Source organism: Dendrobium catenatum, unplaced genomic scaffold (assembly GCF_001605985.2).
Source record: "Dendrobium catenatum unplaced genomic scaffold, ASM160598v2 fragScaff_scaffold_156, whole genome shotgun sequence".
Taxonomy (NCBI): domain Eukaryota; kingdom Viridiplantae; phylum Streptophyta; class Magnoliopsida; order Asparagales; family Orchidaceae; genus Dendrobium; species Dendrobium catenatum.
This window is the reverse complement of record NW_021318618.1, coordinates 6,210,805-6,229,059: the sequence shown is the minus strand read 5'-3', so window position 1 is coordinate 6,229,059 and position 18,255 is coordinate 6,210,805. Positions and strand designations below refer to the sequence as shown.

The 18,255-nt window shown below is 37.1% G+C and overlaps 2 protein-coding genes across 2 annotated transcripts; both read right to left on the bottom strand.

The window, feature by feature from the left end:
• Nucleotides 1-438: 438 nt before the first annotated feature.
• LOC110096467 (1,2-dihydroxy-3-keto-5-methylthiopentene dioxygenase 1-like) lies at nt 439-4,698 on the bottom strand. Its single transcript, XM_020822442.2, has 5 exons — nt 4,510-4,698; nt 4,281-4,368; nt 1,724-1,818; nt 1,385-1,624; nt 439-766 (listed from the first exon to the last, which is right to left on the bottom strand). The coding sequence occupies exons 1-5, from the start codon at nt 4,519-4,521 to the stop codon at nt 638-640; spliced, it is 564 nt and encodes a 187-aa protein (XP_020678101.1). The 5' UTR covers nt 4,522-4,698; the 3' UTR covers nt 439-637.
• A 1,312-nt stretch (nt 4,699-6,010) lies between these two features.
• On the bottom strand, nt 6,011-16,067 carry LOC110096466 (ETO1-like protein 1). Its single transcript, XM_020822440.2, has 6 exons — nt 16,021-16,067; nt 15,271-15,932; nt 13,456-15,171; nt 10,691-10,982; nt 9,207-9,516; nt 6,011-6,316 (listed from the first exon to the last, which is right to left on the bottom strand). Exons 2-6 carry the CDS (start codon nt 15,393-15,395, stop codon nt 6,096-6,098), a joined length of 2,664 nt encoding a protein of 887 aa, XP_020678099.1. The 5' UTR covers nt 15,396-15,932; nt 16,021-16,067; the 3' UTR covers nt 6,011-6,095.
• Nucleotides 16,068-18,255: the final 2,188 nt, after the last annotated feature.

Sequence of the window (18,255 nt, the reverse complement as noted above, 5' to 3'; positions counted from 1 at the left end):
TTTATTCTATGTTTCTATCTTCTTTTTTGTTATTCTTTAGTGATATGCATCATAATTTAGATAAGATTTTAGGATGAAAATAATTTTCACATGAGCCTTCTTAGGGGTTTCAAACACATGATATTTTTTTGATACAATAAGACATTCAAAATCATCTAAAGATCAAATAATCTACAAAAATCTAAGAGAGATATTAAAATACTAATATAATTAGTTCAACTTGAGAACCAGATGAAAAAGTAACTTGTAGAAGGAAGATTGAGCACTGAGAGGCATGATATTGGTGTAGGTTTATTTACTTATTTTACCTTACAGTATTCATCTTCATGATATATTTAAAAAGAGGCAAAATAGGAAGGAACTTTAGCTCTCTAAATCTAACATTTTAATGAACCAAACTTAGTTTTCATACAAAATAATCAAATTTGAACACAGACGATTCAAATCCAACCCAAATTAAAACAACATGAAGAACATATACAAACATAAGTGACATAAGCTTCGTTTGGACAGCTTTCTTACTACTTTTTAAAACAGTGTCATAGTACAAAATTAAAAAGGCGCACAACTATTCCACGTTCAAGCACAGTTCCCAGTATTCATTATTCAGCATCGCCCATATATATAATGCAGCTAATCAATAAGCCCCCAAAGAAACTTCAGAATGCTTCATCAAACTATTTACGTAGTCTTTCCTTGCCGGGTGATCATCTTGAGGGCGATTGTAAGCGGTCCAAACAGGTTCCCCAATAAACAATCTCATTAACTGAACAAAAACCAAAAGCTACATCTAAGTCACAAAACTTGCTAAAAGCTATCTGTACATATGTCAGAACATATCTAAATTCCATCATTAATCATATTTGTTTTTTTGGTTTTGAATCTCATATCATAATATCAAGGCATGAGCTGAAGTTTAGAATGAGTTTGTGCAACATCTCATTACATAGACAGTCAAAATGTTTGAAACTTTGGCTTCATTTGGGACGGCTTTCTTTCTGTTTCTTAAACCAGCTTTTTAGTATAAAAATTTTATTAGTTGTACAAAAAAACTGCTTTAAAAAGCAGTAAGAAAGTCATCCCAAACGAAACCTTAAGCTTTGTCTGGGATGACTTTTTTGTTGCTTTCTAAAACAATTTTTAGTACAAAAAAAATTGTATTAGAAAGTTGCTTCTAAAATGAATAAGAAAATCATTCCAAATGAGGTCTTAATTACCTTCCTGAATATACTTGGGCATAGCTAACTAAACCTTTAAATTACATGATTAACCTCATAAGGCAGGAAATAAGTTTTCCCTTTTTTTTATTATATTGAAAGCCCACGCGAAGTCATAAAATAGAAAATGTTAAGAACTTGTTCTTTAGCATAAAGATGAGACATACCTTAACATAGTTGGACGTGTCTAATGTAAATCGATGATAGATGCCCGCCGGTAATACAATCATGTCACCCTCTTTGATCCTGATGCGAATCCAAGAGTCGCCTTTGTCTCTAACATCAAAGTATCCACCACCTTCCAAACAATAACGAATCTCTTCATCAGAATGCATGTGCTCTATGTAGAAATTCTTTAGCTTTTCCTCATAGTTCTCTACTTTCCCAGGGCCAAGCTCAAGGAAATCCTGAGATCAGTAGGTTTGACAGAAGAAACTAAAATGACATATCGACTTGCAAAGAGAAGGAAATTAGTTATCATGAAATTTGAGGGGTTGAGTGAAAACCATGTAACTGTATCCACCAGCTTCTCGAATTTTTTTCAGTTCTTCCTCGCTCTCAGGTTTTTTTGGATCCAAATGCCAATAGACAACACCAATTTCTGAAATAATTGAAATGTTAGGATAGAGAAGACAGGCAAAGCAGATGAATCAAATAATGAAAACACAATAAACATGCAAATTTGTTCCCATCAAATAATTTATTCATACAGCATTTACTTATCTCGAGGATAATTTATTTTTTAATTTAGACAATAGATTTCTATAGCGGGATTTAAATACATAGAACTCAAATCTATATCATTTGTATATTTAATGTCAAAATTTCATTATTTATTTTCATAGAACTCAAAAAATCTAAATGACAAGAAAATTAACGCCCTCCTCACCTCTCCATTAAATCCCATCCATATGCAGCCTATCCCACCAGTGTGACTTCCTGTTTTCTCTATTTGTCAGTACGATGTCAATCCCAATGTTGCCCTAATTAGCGAGATTCTGTTACGACTTCCTCATCTCTTTGCACATCGTTGATCAAATTGATGCCTTTACCAAGGAGATTTTGTTACAACTTTCTTGCATTCTTTGTCATTTACATGCTATCAGTCTCATTGATACCACTCCTTGCGAGATTACATCACAACTTATTTGTCACTTCATGGTTCGGCTAGGGTTTTGTGAAGGTGGTTAAGAAACTTAAAATGAGTGCTACGTTATATATATGGTGAAATTTAGGTGTTAAATATGTAAATAATATAATCTCTTGAGTGCTATGTATGTAAATCCTCCATCTCTTTAATATAGATCCTCCAACTAGACAAGGTTCATTTTCAAAGTGGGCTTCTAAACAAAAGAAAGGACCTATAATTTCTGTTGGAAAAAAAAAAACATTGTTTGCCTTCTCCTTAATCCTGCAAATTCTCTGTTGCGTCCTGGAATATTCACGGTGGTAGAGAAGTATAAAATTTAACATCTTAGTGTTGTACGAAGATCCAGTACAAAAACAGATGAAAGAGATGGTGCAGTATTTATAAGAAGCACCAAGATTTTTATGTGAAAAATCCTAAAAAGGGATAAAATCACAGGGTCTGAACCAGTTCGAATGAGGCTCTTCCTTAGGGGAAGTTCTTGGCTTGATGTAAAAAATATACATTATATAAAATGAATTACATGATAGGACATAAAAGAATCACTATCAATATATTTGTTTGGTCGGTAGAACCATAGTCAGCGGGCGATGTAGGCCGGATGGACCGTAGTCATCTGGTGACGGAGGTCGGAAGTCCGACGATGGGCGGATTTCCGACGTCAAGTAGAAGTTCAATAATGGACGGAAGTCTGGAATCAGATAGAAGTCCAACAGAAGCCCAACGACGGGCGAAAGTCCAACGAAAATCCAGCGACGGACACAAGTCTAATGTCGGGTAAAAGTCTAGCGATGGACATAATTCAGGCGACGGGCAAAAGTTTGGCGTCGGGTAGAAGTCTGATGAAAATTTGGCGACGGGTAGAAGTCCAGTGGCGATGGGCGGAAGTACGGCGACGGGTGGAAGTTCGACGACGGGTACAAATCTGGCGACGGGCGAAAGTCTGGCATCGGGTAGAAGTACGGCGAAGGACAAAGGTCTAGCGTCAGATAGAAGTCTGACGGAAGTCCGGCGATGGGCAGAAGTCCGGTGACGGGCGGAAGTCTGGCATCGAGTAGAAATTCGGAGACGAGCAGAAGTTCGGCGACAGATGAAAGTTCGACGTTGGACAGGAGTCCGGCGACGAGCGAAATCCACCGTCGGATAGAATCCAGTGACGGGTAGAAATCCAACGATGGACAAAAGTCCAGCGTCAGTTGGTGGTCAGGCAAAAATTCGGTGTTCATCTGTAGCCGGGCAAAAGTCCGGCGATAGTCGGCGGCCAGGCTGAAGTCCGGCAGAGGTCAATGAGGAGTCTGGTGGCAAGAGAACTCTTCCTTTTTTTCGTTTTTAAACGGAGGTATTAGAACGAATAAGCAGAATTTTTTTTTCTTTTCAAATCAGCAGAAACACAGAGGTATAGGAAAAGTTATTATAAAAAAGTCGTTAACAAACAATAAAGCAATAACTTTTTCATCAATTTGAACAGGAAACACAGTAATGAAGCCCAAACAAAGCAGGCCTAAATGAACTCGGTGCCCCTTCAATCTTACTAGTGAACCCAAATAGATCACGACGATCCAGACTGAAGAGAAGCAAAATTGAGCCAGGAATAGGGCAAGTTTAGCAGCCATTTGTAAGAACCTAAGCCTAACTGACCCACTCTTTATCCAAATTACACCTACTGGCATATACTAGCATCCTGCACAGTTTTGGCATTAAGTTTTTAATAATTCCATTCATAAGTAAGCATGCCAGAGACATATCAATGATTCAAAACAGTTTTGCGATTAATAGCTATTAACGATAAAGCAAGACAAATCCCTGTCATCAAAAAATTAGAAGTAGCTTCAGTCATCATCTTTGAACAAAAGGCTAATTGCAAGAAAGCTAAGTCAATCATTTAACCATCGATAATAAAAAAAAAAAAAAACAACCTGCGAGCTTATCCAGAGAGAGAAATTCCTTAGGGTTTCGGTGGTTGGGAGGTCTTTGATCCTCTGCGCTCTCTTCGATCAACCAAGCCTATTTCGATTAGTTACGAAATCAGCAGAGCCATCCACCGTGAAAGAAATATAGATAAATAAAAGTGCGCAAACTTCGCAAAATTCAAACTATTTCAAAAGAAATCCAATTATCGATTAGCAAGAGAACTGAAATACATGCCTCGGGTGCCATTGAAGCGATGATTTACTCCCAGATTTGAAGTTCTTCGCAAGACGACCGATTGCAATGCAAGGCTTATAATCATATGCAGTGATGGCACACTGTAGAAGTTTAAGTGCTTAAATATCCTGAACTTGCTTTAAAAATTGAACTCCGTATTTTTGGAAGGTCAGCAAATAATCATCGAGCACAGCTCTTAAAGCAAATACACTGAAAATCCAAGGGCTGTAACTTCCTTTGTTAATTCTTTGAATGTGCTGCTGTGCATAGTAATTTATCTTATATATTTTCTGGATGCTTCGGTTGATGATTTGCGGTGCTCTCCTTCTCTTTATGGAGACCATAAAAATTGAGAAATATCTCTCCCATGTGCTCATTTTCATTAAATTTAGCCTTATAAAACTATTTTTCAGTAAAAAAAAAATTTAAAAGAAAAAAAAAACAATGATATAGAGGTGGCCTAAGCTTAGTTTGGAATAAATTTTTGTTGCTTCTTGAAACATATTTTTAGTAAAAAATAAAATTTTTATATTAAAAAATTACTTTAAGAAGCAGAAAAAAAGCCGCCCCAAACAAAATCATAGTCTAATATTGAAGAATCGAGAACTGCAAACAACAATAACAAGACAAACAACAACATAAGTTTTTATCCCACTGTAGGGTGAGCTATTTAAATCATTTTTCTTTATTTTAATCTATTAAGATTTAAGAGTTAAATTCTCATTTAAATCTAATAAAAAAATATTTCTAATATTTTCTAACCAATTCTTTTTAAATCTATCTTTAAATTTTCTTAACATATGCCGCATCTAATACATCTAATCTCACAACTGGGTCATCGAAAGACCGACATTTTTTATGACCAAATCATCTAGGACGAGTTTTTTGTGACCAAATCATCTAAGACTAGATGATTCTCTCTAACCTTATCTGTAACTAGAAAACTGCCAATTGGAATAAAATGTTGCTAGTATTTTTATTATTTGATCAGCTCCTTTTGGAAAACCATGGCTCTGTCCAAATATCTCGACCATTTTCTCATCAAATGAATCTAATCGTTCCTAAAAAATCTTTTTAAGATAAATAGAATAAGTCATAAAATTTTTAAATGATTACTAAATTAATCAAAATGAATTTTAAAATTATTATATTTATTTTTAAATGAATGACTGCAATGAATTTAGAAGTCATTAAATTAACTTTCATTCTAATTAAATTTTAATTAAAATATTATAACTTTTTTTTTAATAAAATTTATTGAACATAACATGACAAAAATTATTTTAATAAAAATCTTAAAATTATTAAATATATTTTGAAACATACATAATATTTGATTAATCAATTAAAAATAGCATTACATTTAACATCACAATCATCTTAAATCAAATCCAATAGCTTCAAAAACTCTCAAATTTCTTAAAATTTTAATTTATTTTTTTACCATGGGCAGGCTATGGCTTCATTTGGGACAGCTTTCTTAATTAGAGGATAGAGAAAAAAAAGAAAGAATGCAGATGCTGTTAAGGGCCTAGAACCAAGAATTTGCAGTATTTAAGACGGTTCTATTGATGTAAGTATTTCGTTCATGGTTCTTGACTGTTCACTCTGCTATGGAGTTCTAGCATTTCTTGGTGGTTAGGATCCACAGAGAGGGCAGCCCTGCAGTCACGAAGAGCTCCGGCCATGTTTCCGATATGCTCGTGGAAGGCGGCTCTTAAGTGGAGCAGATGGAGGTCTGCTTTGAAGGCAATTGCTCTGCTGAGCTCGGCAATGGCCTCTTCCTCATGTTGAGTATCCATCAGCACTGCCATAAGAAAGAAGAAGCAGAGTCACTACTACAGCAGCTAAACAAGGAGCTTTAAGAACCATCTGCTCGACTATGGTGCACAAGTTGAGAATGGGAAGTTGGAGTAGAAGATGCGGTAAATTGAGAGATTTAGGCTTGGTTTGGGACGGTTTTTTTATTGCTTCTTAAAGTAGCTTCCTAGTACAAAACTTTTAAGAAACAGAAAGAAAGCCGTCCCATACGAAGCCTTAAATCTTTAAAAGCATGTCAAGAAAAAAAAAAGATTTAACCACATAATGTTAATATCTCTGACAAATGTCAATAAGTTAAGAAAACTGATAGGAAATACTTGAGTTCGCAAGTAACCTAAGGGTAATACTTGAGTTTGCAAGCAAACTGATGAGGACATCGGAGATCAACGGCTACAATCTTGAGTCTATTTATTTATGTGTTTTATTTTATTTTGTTGTTTTTCCTTTTTACCTTTATGGGTGGTCATGTAGTGTTGTAGCCCGAAGGGCATTTTAGTCTTTTATTTCTTTTCTCTTCATGTGGCCTATTTATAGGCTAGTTTCTTGTAATTTGAGGATGATGAATATTGATATGAAATTTTCAATTTGTGCTTATGGATCTCTTTGTGAGTTCTAAGTTCTCTCTCTTGGAATGATCTCTTAGTGAGTTCGTGAGAAGAGAGGCACAAGTGGGGAAAAAGCAATACCCGTCAATCTTGGTGGATTCCAAGGTTCGCGGTTCTCTTATCTTCTTTTTCTTTTATTTTTCTTCTTGCATCGAATTCCCTCTCCACCCGCTACGTCCATAGCTTCCACCGCCGGCCATTCTCACCACCCAAATTCTCTCCCAAATTCCTCCACCTCAAGCCCCTATTTCCTCCAACCCGCTGGCTGCCTTGGCCTACCCAGTCGCCGGCCACCCCTCCCAAAGACACCATCTCCACCACGGCCCGTCACCATCTCCACCCCTATGCCGCCGGCCACCTCTCCCTCTCCCATGGAATTTGAAATTCAAAATTCTAAGCCCCATAAATACTTTCCTAAAATAATCCTCCCAATTAGGAAGGTTTATTAATTTGAATTCAATCCAATATTTGAATTCAAATAATTCCCTCCCTAATAAATTTCAATTAGGAAACTCCTTCATCTAATGAAATCTGAATTAAAATTTCATATTTGATTAAAACCTTTAGTAATTTCTGTGGGCCCCACATACTAAGCAATTAACTCCCTCTCCACTCTCCCTACATGGCCGGCCACTTAATCTTCCCCCCTCTCTCTCCGATTTTCATTAATTGCTCTCCATTAAGACTCTCTAATTACCTCCCATAATTCCTCACCTCCCATTAATCCTTTCATTTGAATTTCCTTCCCTCCAATTTTATTAAATTTGAGAATTAATTTCAAATTTTGTTTGACTTTTCTCTCTCCCAAGTTAATCTCATTAATTCCCCTTACAATTATCAGCCCTAACCGCCACTTCCCAAAACTCCTCTCACATTTTCCTCCCTTCCCAGAGATTCCTGCTGACTGTCCCCATCTTCCAGCCATATTGGCTGGCTGTTCTGCACTGCTGAAGGCCAGAGCTTGCTGCCCAAAGGCTCCCAACACCCTATCAAAGCTGTCCAAAATTCTTCCGAACATTGAGAGCTGCTGTCCAGATTTTCTGGGCGTTGTTTGGAGGCTGTCCAGATTATTCTGCTCGTCCCCTTGCTGTCCAGAGGGAGGAAATCCCTGAAATTCCCTCCTCCAGTTTGCTGTCCAGATTCTTGGACAGGTGTCATATGCTATCCTGAGTATTGGAAACTTGAATGATACTATCCAGAAGCCTACGAGTTGCTGTCCAGAACTCCCAAGACCCAAAACCTGCTGTCCAAACTTCCGTGGGTGCTGTCCAGAGATTGTGGCTTGCAATCCAAAACATTTCAGCAAAGTATTAGGTTGTCCAGTGCACCAGAGAAGATTCGGCTGCTATCCAACAGCAATTAAGAGGGCTTTCTTGTCTTCCCATTAGGTAAACTCTCCCTCGAAATCTCTTATTTTCCTAGTCCACTTCTCGCTTGTGGTTATTTTGGATCCATGAAGATTATGTTGATTATCCTCCGCTAAAAAACTTAGTAAGCTAGAGAGTGAAGTGAGGGATCTTTGCATTGTGGCTAATCTTATTGTTAAACTAGGATCTCTTGTTGAAAATCATCCATGTATGCAACATCAGATTAACGTGCTTGTTTTATGATCTTAGCTTTTACGCGCGTGATTCGGCCTAAGCTTATTTTACCGCTCCTAGTGCTTTCTTTTGTCGTTAGAGCATTCATTGTGAAGATATGATTATTATGGCTTCTAACATTAAGCGTGCAAACTCCCTAAGTTAATCATCCTTGGAAGTACGTTTCACATCACAAACCTATCACCAATTGGTGAAAAACAGCGAGAAAAATGCAAAATCTGGGTGACATCAGCCCCAAAACGATAGATTGCGGTAGGAAAATCAAAGCCAAACAAGAATGAAAACAAGATACAAGAGATCCTCAATTTGAGAGGAGGATCGTCTCTCCAAAATCTCTAGAAAAAAGAGTCTAGAACCCAAGTCGCTAAAGAACCCTAATAGAGAACAAATCAAAACATAACCTAAATCTAAAACATCTCGAGATATTTAATACAATAACTTTCCTAACAAATTTCCCTCCCAAGTCCAAGCCGCCCCCTCCTTTTCAAATTTGAATTTAATTTGACTAGTGGGACACAAAATAGTGGGCGGCATCCATAGGGGAGGCGGGACTAGCCCGCCTACTGTAAACACGAACCGACCCTGGACAGGCCGGTTGGGCCGGTTCCTCCTATCAAAAACTTCCACATAGACAACAAGCATATTAAGAAAATGTTTTAAGTGATCTAACCTGCAGCTCGATATCTGTAGGGATAAACACGCAGCGGATCCAATTTGGTCACCATCTGCAGATCAGCTTTTGTTAGCTCACGATCACAGTACTCAGACCTCTTTTCATATGCTGAGGCATTGTGTCTGGCCTTCTCTATGAACTTGGTCATTTCCTCATATGCTGAATTTCTATTATTTTGGAGGAAATGGACTCGAGCAAGTCCTTGATGAGCTCTGGTGTGTTGAATCCTGAGGGCAGTCATATAGCAATCTGCAGCCAGATCTAGATTCCCACAATCAACATATACACTACCAAGATTGTTCAAGGCCTGCATTATGAATATCAAAATTTCTAGTTTTTGCAGCTCTTAAATATTCATGTAATGACATATCCAAGCTAAGTTCATAGCTTGATAAAAATGTACAGTCAAAGCTAAACAGATCAATCATTTGAACAGTCAAAAAGGATTTACATGCCATCCAAGTTCTTATATAAAGTCGCCTCCACCATTATTGCCCTGCAAAATGAAAGGTTAAGACCGACATGCTTGATCTGACATGATAGATTGGGCATACCAACACTGAAGATAAGATGGTGGATTGCAAGGAGCATTTAGTGCCTTGATATAAAGTCAACGAGGCTTCCATCGCATTGGCAAAGAAAAACAACTTAACAACCTATGTGTAACAAATAATGCAACCAACAACACCATGAGAATAACACTGTCATCAAAACAACACCTCAAATGTGATCTCCCAGAGGAGACAACAAGCATAGAAAATATTAAAACAATGCTTCATATGTATATACGTATTTAGGTATGAATATGGTAGGAATACATCCCTCCCCTCCGACTAAGATTCAACATTTAGACTTCCCTCCACAGTTTTCTTATTTGTTGAGTCCATGTTTTCGTAAACAGAATTTTGAAGGTGTTGCCAGCCCTCTACAGCATTGTGATGGGTTCTTCTGACGCTATCATGGAGCCTTCTTTGTTTTCCCTTGTGTTTAGAGTGTGAGAGCAGTGTAAGAAAGAAGAGAAGCAAAAGAGAGATCTGTACTTATTTCTCCCAATTTTCATAATGGATTTCTTGGTGTGGTGTGGCTCCATAGTATTTTTTTTTTTCCGATTTTGAGTTTTTCCATGTTAAATGCTAGTGTCTTCTACTTTACGCTGCATTTCTATTTTTCTTGTTTGTTTCGTTGCGGTGTTTACTTCCATTCCCAACAACATTATATTGAGAACAACATTCAAATATAAAAATCTTAATACTCCAGAATCAACCACAAGTGTTAGTAACTTCAGAAGCTTAAATTTTAAACAAAGTAACACTTAAGCTTTTGACGGGAGAAAACAAAATGAACTAACATTAACCAAACAACCAACACATTCCAAAAATAAGAACAAAACCAGCAAAAACTTTTGGTATAATTCACATTAAACGTTTTTTAAAGAATGATCTGTAATAGAGCATAGATTAGTTGAAGTGCATAAAAAATACCTGACCCTTTCGAAGTCTATCAGAAGGACATCTTAAGGCATCTTCAAGAAGTGAGATAACAGTTGTAGAACATAAAGGATCAGTACTTGAATCTGCCATAGCATAGGCTTTCAAAAAGAAGGCCTCAAAAGACCTTTGGATGGAGATCGATTCGTCAGCTTTGCGCAGCCCTTCCTCACGGTGACCTGTATCATATAAAATCCATCCCTCATACACCAGCCGATCATGTAAACTGGTTGCATGCTCACGAGCAAGCTGTAAGCTTCGCATTGCTGCTTCAGGACAGTTCAACCTAAATCAACAAAAATCACAGAATCTTCATATTACATCACCAAATAGAGAATAAAAGATACGCATGGTTTTTCAGGCTAAATAAGGCTTTGTTTGGGACGGCTTTCTTACTGCTTCTTGAAGCAGCATTTTAATAAAAAAATTAATTTTTTTATACTAAAAAGCTGCTTTAAGAAGCAGTAAGAAAGCCATCTCAAATGAAACCTAAATCAGGTTGCATCTAAAAACTAAGCCGTGACATCAAAAAAACAAGTGCCCTCAAAGAGTAAAGACTGAGATGCTAGGCGCTTGCCCAAGCAAAGTAAGCCTCGCAAAACAAATAGTTTTTTCATCCAATACACCTACTTTCATAATGAAGAAGACTTTTAAGAGTGTAACTTGCAACATTAAATTATTTTGGATGAAATAATAAAATTTTCCCAAGTAAGAAGAAATAAACAGTAATTTCATCTAATACGCCTAATTTCATTATGAAGAAGAGTTTTGCGAGTACATAACAACTCTCTGCATTAAATTATTTCGGATAAAAATAATAAATTTTTAAGTTCCATCACATTTTAAGTAAGAAAAATTTACTAAATTAATGACCTTAATAATGCACCTAAGGATATTTTAATGTTCACTATTATCTGTATCATCTTCGTTAACATCCGTAATTTATTTTTTATCACTAGATTTGTAACCTACCATCTCTTTTAATTTCATCTCAAAATCATATTTCTCTTCCTTAAGATTGACCACTCTAGAACATGAATTGATCTAACTTGTTTCCCAATGTGCCTTCTTATTTCTTCAACTCTTGATGCTCTTTCCACGTCACTACAAGCCTCATTTTCATCATCAAAAACTATGTCATCTTCTGTGAATGTTATTACTAAAAAAGGGCGTGCCTGATACATAGAGCTCTAGTTAATTCAATGTTTAGAGAGGGGTTGTATGCAAACTTAGCCAACATTTTCTAAGAGAATATTTTCATAACTCGAATATGGAAGAATCATAATACCCTAGAAGCAACATAATCATTGCTGAATTTTTGCTAACTGCTAGCAGTCATCTTTCTAACACTTGTCTCAGTGGAATTTGATTGTGTTGATCAATTGGATTGTACTATTGCCCCGGACATCAATTCATTTTGTTGAGCGCGCTGGGGGTTGTAGGGGGTCCTCCCCCTACTTGGGTTTGGGTGCAACCGTACAACTGTACAGTGCTACGGCATTGTGTACTAGAGCGACCCGACGCTGCATAGTTTTCTTCAAGAAAGACAGAGAGCGGAGCGTTGCGTCGCTCGAAACGTCGCTCGAAACATCAGCACTTTAGCGCTACCAGAGGGCGGCAAGGTGCTATGGCTCTCCGGATCCTAGCACTGTCAAGCAGACTGGAGATAGAGAGTTGCTGGTTGCAGCGCTGCAAAATGGACTGGCAATTTTCTTTCTCATTTTTCATTAAGGGTTGCATCACTTGGTGGTTTTGTAAGTTTCTCTTTGTATGTTCTAGTGTGAGAACGGTGCAAGGGTGAAAAGAAGAAAGGAGAGAGTGATAAAGAAGAGAGATCTGTAGTATTTCTCCTAAATTTTCTTCGTGAATTTCTCGGTGCATTGTGGCTCCATGGGTTTTTCCCGATTTCAGGTTTTTCCACGTTAAATCCTGATGTTCTTTATTTTCGCTGCATTTTATCTATCATGTTTGTACCCGCAGTATGTTTTACTTCCCCCACCATGCCTAACTAATTGGAGCCTTAAAGAAGGCACTCGCTTAACTAGTGTGTTAGTAATGGTACCCACCTATGAGAAACAAGGCAATATAGCCTCATACCACATTGTTCAAATTCCTAGGCGAGCACTAGCTCGCCTAGCCACACTAAGATTAAGAGAATGATGACACATCTAAATGGATGGCATAAATACCCTCCATCCTAATATGTGTAGAAAAAAAACTCTTGAATATTTTTTAAAACATTAGATAATTAAATAGCTAAGAGTTACGCGTGGATGGCTTGTTAACCATACATATTTTTGGGTATAGGATTGTATATTGAGCCTAATATATGCATTAAAATCATCAAGTCCTTTTCTATTGTATCTAATAGGCTTGAGCCTATGGTTAAGGGGCATCCATTAACATATTTGAACTATACTCGTTTGAGTTTCTATTATAAGACCAAGCCACTTTCTTAACCTTTATAATCTGCCACAAAAAGCTAGTCCACGCCAAATTCACTCCCACAAATCCCACAACTTTTTGTACAGCGACCTTAGCACTCCAACTGAACATTAGCTTTCTCAAACTCATGGAGAATCCCATGAGACACTTTGCAGGATTTCCTTTCAAATTTTAAGTACTCCACAAAAGCCACTTATCCACAAGTGTGCATGTGTGCTTTGGTTATAATACATAGTAAAAGCATACATGAACATGTTACAAACTATTGAAGTAAAAAAGACGCATTTATTATCATATTCAGTTGCAGTAGATACCTAAGGAGAAGCAGAGATTGTCTAAAATATAAAACACCTTTTGCAGCATAGGGCATCTCAAGCATTTGATAGATAACTGAAAGAGAACCAATATCATCAACAGTTGACCACCGCTCATAAAGTTGAAGCCAACAATCAGCAATTGTACACTGCTCAACATGTTCTTGAACAAGTATTTGTAATAACACAGAAGCTACACGTCCTTCAAACATTCGATAATCTGGAGACAATGTGAGGATTGTTTGTACATCACACAGTGCGGATCTATAATCTTCAAGTGCCAAATATAAACAAAACCGTAATTCTAAACATTCTAGAGCCAATTTGAACCCCAAAACACGATTAATTTCCACTAGAGCAGCATCCACATTTTGCTGCTTCATCAAATATGATGCTCGAAACATGTAAGGATAAAGAAGAGTAGGATCTAACTCTGTTGCCTTATCAAGGTTTTCCCATTTTTTCTCTCCCTCCGTGTACAAAGATCTCTCTAGATACATCCAACCTAGAGGATTATAAGAAGAAATTACAGTACTGAGCATCTCATATGACAAATGCTTATCACTCTTGAAGCAAGCAATTCTAGCCAATCCAGCAACAGAGTAGATGTGCCCGGCCGCGACAGCAGAACCAAAAAGACTTTCTGCTTCATCATATTCCTTTCGCAAAAGCCTCACACATCCGAGCTGATGAAAGGCTAACTGTCTTTGCCTGCTACTCACGGCACACTCAACCAACTTCTCCACAAAGGAAGCAGCAACATCCGATATGGGATTAGCATTCATGGCAACTTCACTTAGAAAACAATATAACGAGAATGAGGCATGACCAACCATGATAGACCTTTGTTGCCTATTTGCAGTGGAGAAAATCCTAATTACTTGCTCATCTTGCAGACAATCAGCAAGATTTTGAAGGAAAAATTGTAGACAAGAAGCAGCAAGAACTGGAGAATTTTCTTCCAGTGCACATTCCATAAGTTCAACAGCATCTTGCTTTGAAGAAACCAAAGATGCCAACTTTCTATCACATGTCACTTTGAGCCTCTCACAACAGAATGTATTTGCAAAAACCAAAATCTCCAATAAAATATCCACAGATAATGAATCATTTAAACTTCCAAATAGACTGAAATCACTTATTGCCCTCATACCTATTGGGGAGATACTGTTCTCCGACATATCTATGACTTCTTGAATGGACTCAGTAAAGCACCCTTGAAGCATGGTTTGGAATGGATGGGACAAATTAGCAATCTTTTGCCGATCACAGGCTATATACTCTTCTCTAACACGGAAGAATACAGTGCTTGATTTCTCTATTTCACCAGACAAACTGTTATTCATTAGCTCTGAAGCCTGAATAGGGATTTCAGAAGCAACATCCAGGATACTAAATTCCTGGGAACATTTCCTGCATGATGAAAGGAGATCAGAGATGGGTTCTTCTTCTTTTTTCTCATACTTGAGCCATGCTGCAAAAATGAGCTTCTCATAAACCGTGGTAGCTTTCTCCAAAGCAGAGCGCAGGCTACTCTGAGGCAACTTAACCTCCCCAAGACCCCTAAATACCTGAAACTGCTGCAAGTACAATTCTGACTTCTCATGAGGCAAACAGCATTCCAACTCTTCATGGATCTGAGCCAGGACCTCTACATAATCAATTGGCTTAAAAAACGGAAGAACAGGCGGCTCTGCAACCTTGATAAGAGACTCGCTGCATTGGAATGCTCCGTTAAACGTTTCAGACATTACAAAAAGAAAAAAGATTGCACCAAACGGTTCAAAAAATGAAAGAGAAGCAGAGAAAACATACATAGAAGACGGAGAATGCGAGGAAACATTGGAGACCTTTCCCCTCTCAACCTGCAGCCATGACTGAGGATTAAAGACATGAAGCTGCGTTTCCTTGCAGGTTTCAGCAAGGAACAGATTCCTCATGGCGCTTAGGATCGCAGAAAATGCCCAAATCTCCACAGTTTCGGAAAGGATTCCGCCGTTCCGCCAAAAAACTCAACAAGCTATCTCGTTAAATTGGAATCCAATAAAGGTAGCTCCTTTAGCTCCGTAAACCATCAATCAAGTCAGACGCGTTTGTAGCATTCGAAATCATTAGCGAAATACAAAAAGGAAACGATCAAAAAGCAAAGCTACTAAGATAAAAACCATTTGTTCCTCTCTTTGTTGGCATTAGAAACCCAAATCCATTGCATCACCGCTCTCCCCCAAAAGACAAAAGAAACGGTCCTCTTTTCATATACCTCAACATCGAGAACAACGTAGAATATAATCCATCCAAGAAGACGATCTAATTCAAAAATATACTGTCGCTTTCAGCGCAAACTCACATTTCAGGTCTCGAAAAATTGTCCAGAAAAAATGCAAAAGTGCCGTAGTTACGGATAATGAGTTGAGGAGAAACCCACCGATCTCTTTGGGTTGCAGAGGTGAGGAGGCATTTCCAAATGAAATCTCGGCCTAAATTCAGCGATGAACGGAGAAAGTGTCAGCTAACCTCACAAAGAAAAACTGCAGGCGAAGATCACTTCAGCACTTCCGACTTTACCTTCTTCGTGTTCCAACTGGGCAGAGAGAGGAGTAATTATTTTGTCCTGACACCGTCCATATAGACCAATAACAAATGTCAGGTCAGTTGGGCATTCGGTACAATGCTCCATATAACACTCGCTCGTTATTCATCCGGATTTTTAATTTTTTTTTCGGACATAATAACTTTTTCAAAGAGAGATTACGAGAGGTTTTGAATTAAATTAAATTAAAATCATGATAATACGATATGTTGGACATGGGACATATTTATTAGCTGATTTACCTAAATCATTTAACCCTAAATCCTATATTTATATAATTGTTAATTTATTTATTTATTTATTTATATAATGCTTTAACATTTAAATTTGTTGCGGGCTAAAATATTAACGGCAGTAGAGTGAGTAAATTTTTCGTCTTAGTAATGCACAGATATCTAGTATATAAACAGAGAGAAAAGTAAAACACAATATTTTTTTTAATATAGAAAGCCCAAATAGGGAAAAATAACGGGGCCTCGCTCAGGTGACAAGATTCCTTTAAATTTGAGTGAATTACAAATATTAAATCATCTCTTGACTTAGAGGTGGTCAAATTACAGTAATTTTGAAAGTTAGGCAAATGTCTAGCGACGGTTAGGCAAAAGTCCGACGACGTCCAATAAGAAGTTTAGCTGACGGTGAATGATCCGACGAAGGATGGGCGGAAGTTCGACAACCCTCGACTGCCTGGTGGAAGACCGGAGGTAGTCGGCGGTCCGATGGTGATCCGACGAAGGCCAGGCTTAAGTCTGGGGCGGCCGTGTAGAAGTTCAATAGTGGTCGACGACAAAACGGTGGTCTAAAGACGGCCGGTCTGAACTCTAGCTGCAGTCGGACAGTGGTGTTAGAGCTCTTGAAGCCTCAGAGCTCTCTCCAATCTCTAGTCAAATGTCCTCTTCATGTAAAGAGTGTGGGTCTATTTATAGAGCTTCATGAGTGGCACACCTAGCAAATATAAAGAATATCCGGGGTAGGTTCGGAGTGCTCCACCGAATGGCTCATATTGATTCCCTGGTCATAAAGAGATTTTTAATTGTCTAAGTGCCTTAACAATGTCGAAATTTAACGATCTTGAGCTCGTTGGATTTGTCTCACCGAGCCGCTCAATTTGACTATAATCATGACATATTTGGATATCATTTTGTCATCCAAATAATACTTTGACCCTTCCAAATGTTGTTAGGTCCCCCAATTTGGACCCATTTGGGCTCGAGTTGGACCAATTTTGGTGTTGTTAGGTTTGTCTCTTTGAGACATTCAGTTTGACTATAAGTTTGTTGAAATTGGAATTCAAATGATCCCAAATTTAATTTTGAATGTTTCCAACTTGAGTACGCCTCAGGATTCGTGTATGATCAAGACAATTTTTGTTGACATATGAAAATCATATTCAAATAATATTAATATTAACTTATTTAAATTAACATATATTATATATAATGTGATTTAGATATTAGGATATTAAAATTTTGTTAAGTAATCAAATATAAATCTTGAAAGTAAAATTGAATTGAAAAATTATTGGAATTAAAATAGAATCATTTGAGCGATCTATTTCAACAAATTTAAATTCAAAACGAATATTTTGATGAGATAAATCCAACAATATCAAAAGTACATTGATCCGAGTCTAAGTAAGACTAAATCAAGTGCTTGAAATATAACTAGAAACTATATTATTTAATAGGCAAAATTATCTCCAAATTGTATATGCCTATAGTAAAAATGAGTGTCTTAATCAGAGGAATTCAATGAATCCAATATTATTTAATTTTGATATCATTATACTTAAATAGTTAAAGCATAATTAATGGTTAAAGGAATCAAAATAAATTATCTAATAGAGTTTTTGGGGCTTTGAGAAAAAATAATAAAAATGTCACTCTCAAAATGAATAAAGACCACATTCTTTATATGTTGGGACCTAGACTTACACCTTAAGCTAGAGTTAGAAAGAGTTTTGCTTGACAATTGATGTCAATAATCATCTTCAACAGCCACCGACCACAATCATCCAATCATCATTATCTAACCACAGTTAATTAATTAATATAGCCCAGCCATATAAATTATCATCATATTATTAAGTTCAACCATAGTCACCTAACCACCTTTGCATGTATTCAATCATCTAACAACCATTGCTTGACTATTATCATATAACTAGCATCATCTAACCAATGTTGTATGACCACAATCACTTAATAATC

Coding starts and splice junctions, on each gene's coding strand:
- LOC110096467 (XM_020822442.2), bottom strand. Junction 1,625..1,723: donor CTGGTGGATACAGTTACATG/GTTTTCACTCAA, acceptor TACTGATCTCAG/GATTTCCTTGAGCTTGGCCC. Junction 767..1,384: donor ACACGTCCAACTATGTTAAG/GTATGTCTCATC, acceptor GTTTTTGTTCAG/TTAATGAGATTGTTTATTGG.
- LOC110096466 (XM_020822440.2), bottom strand. CDS start 15,395: ATGAGGAATCTGTTCCTTGCTGAAACCTGCAAGGAAACGCAGCTTCAT. Junction 15,172..15,270: donor TCGCATTCTCCGTCTTCTAT/GTATGTTTTCTC, acceptor ATTCCAATGCAG/CGAGTCTCTTATCAAGGTTG. Junction 9,517..10,690: donor ATAGACTTCGAAAGGGTCAG/GTATTTTTTATG, acceptor TTCATAATGCAG/GCCTTGAACAATCTTGGTAG.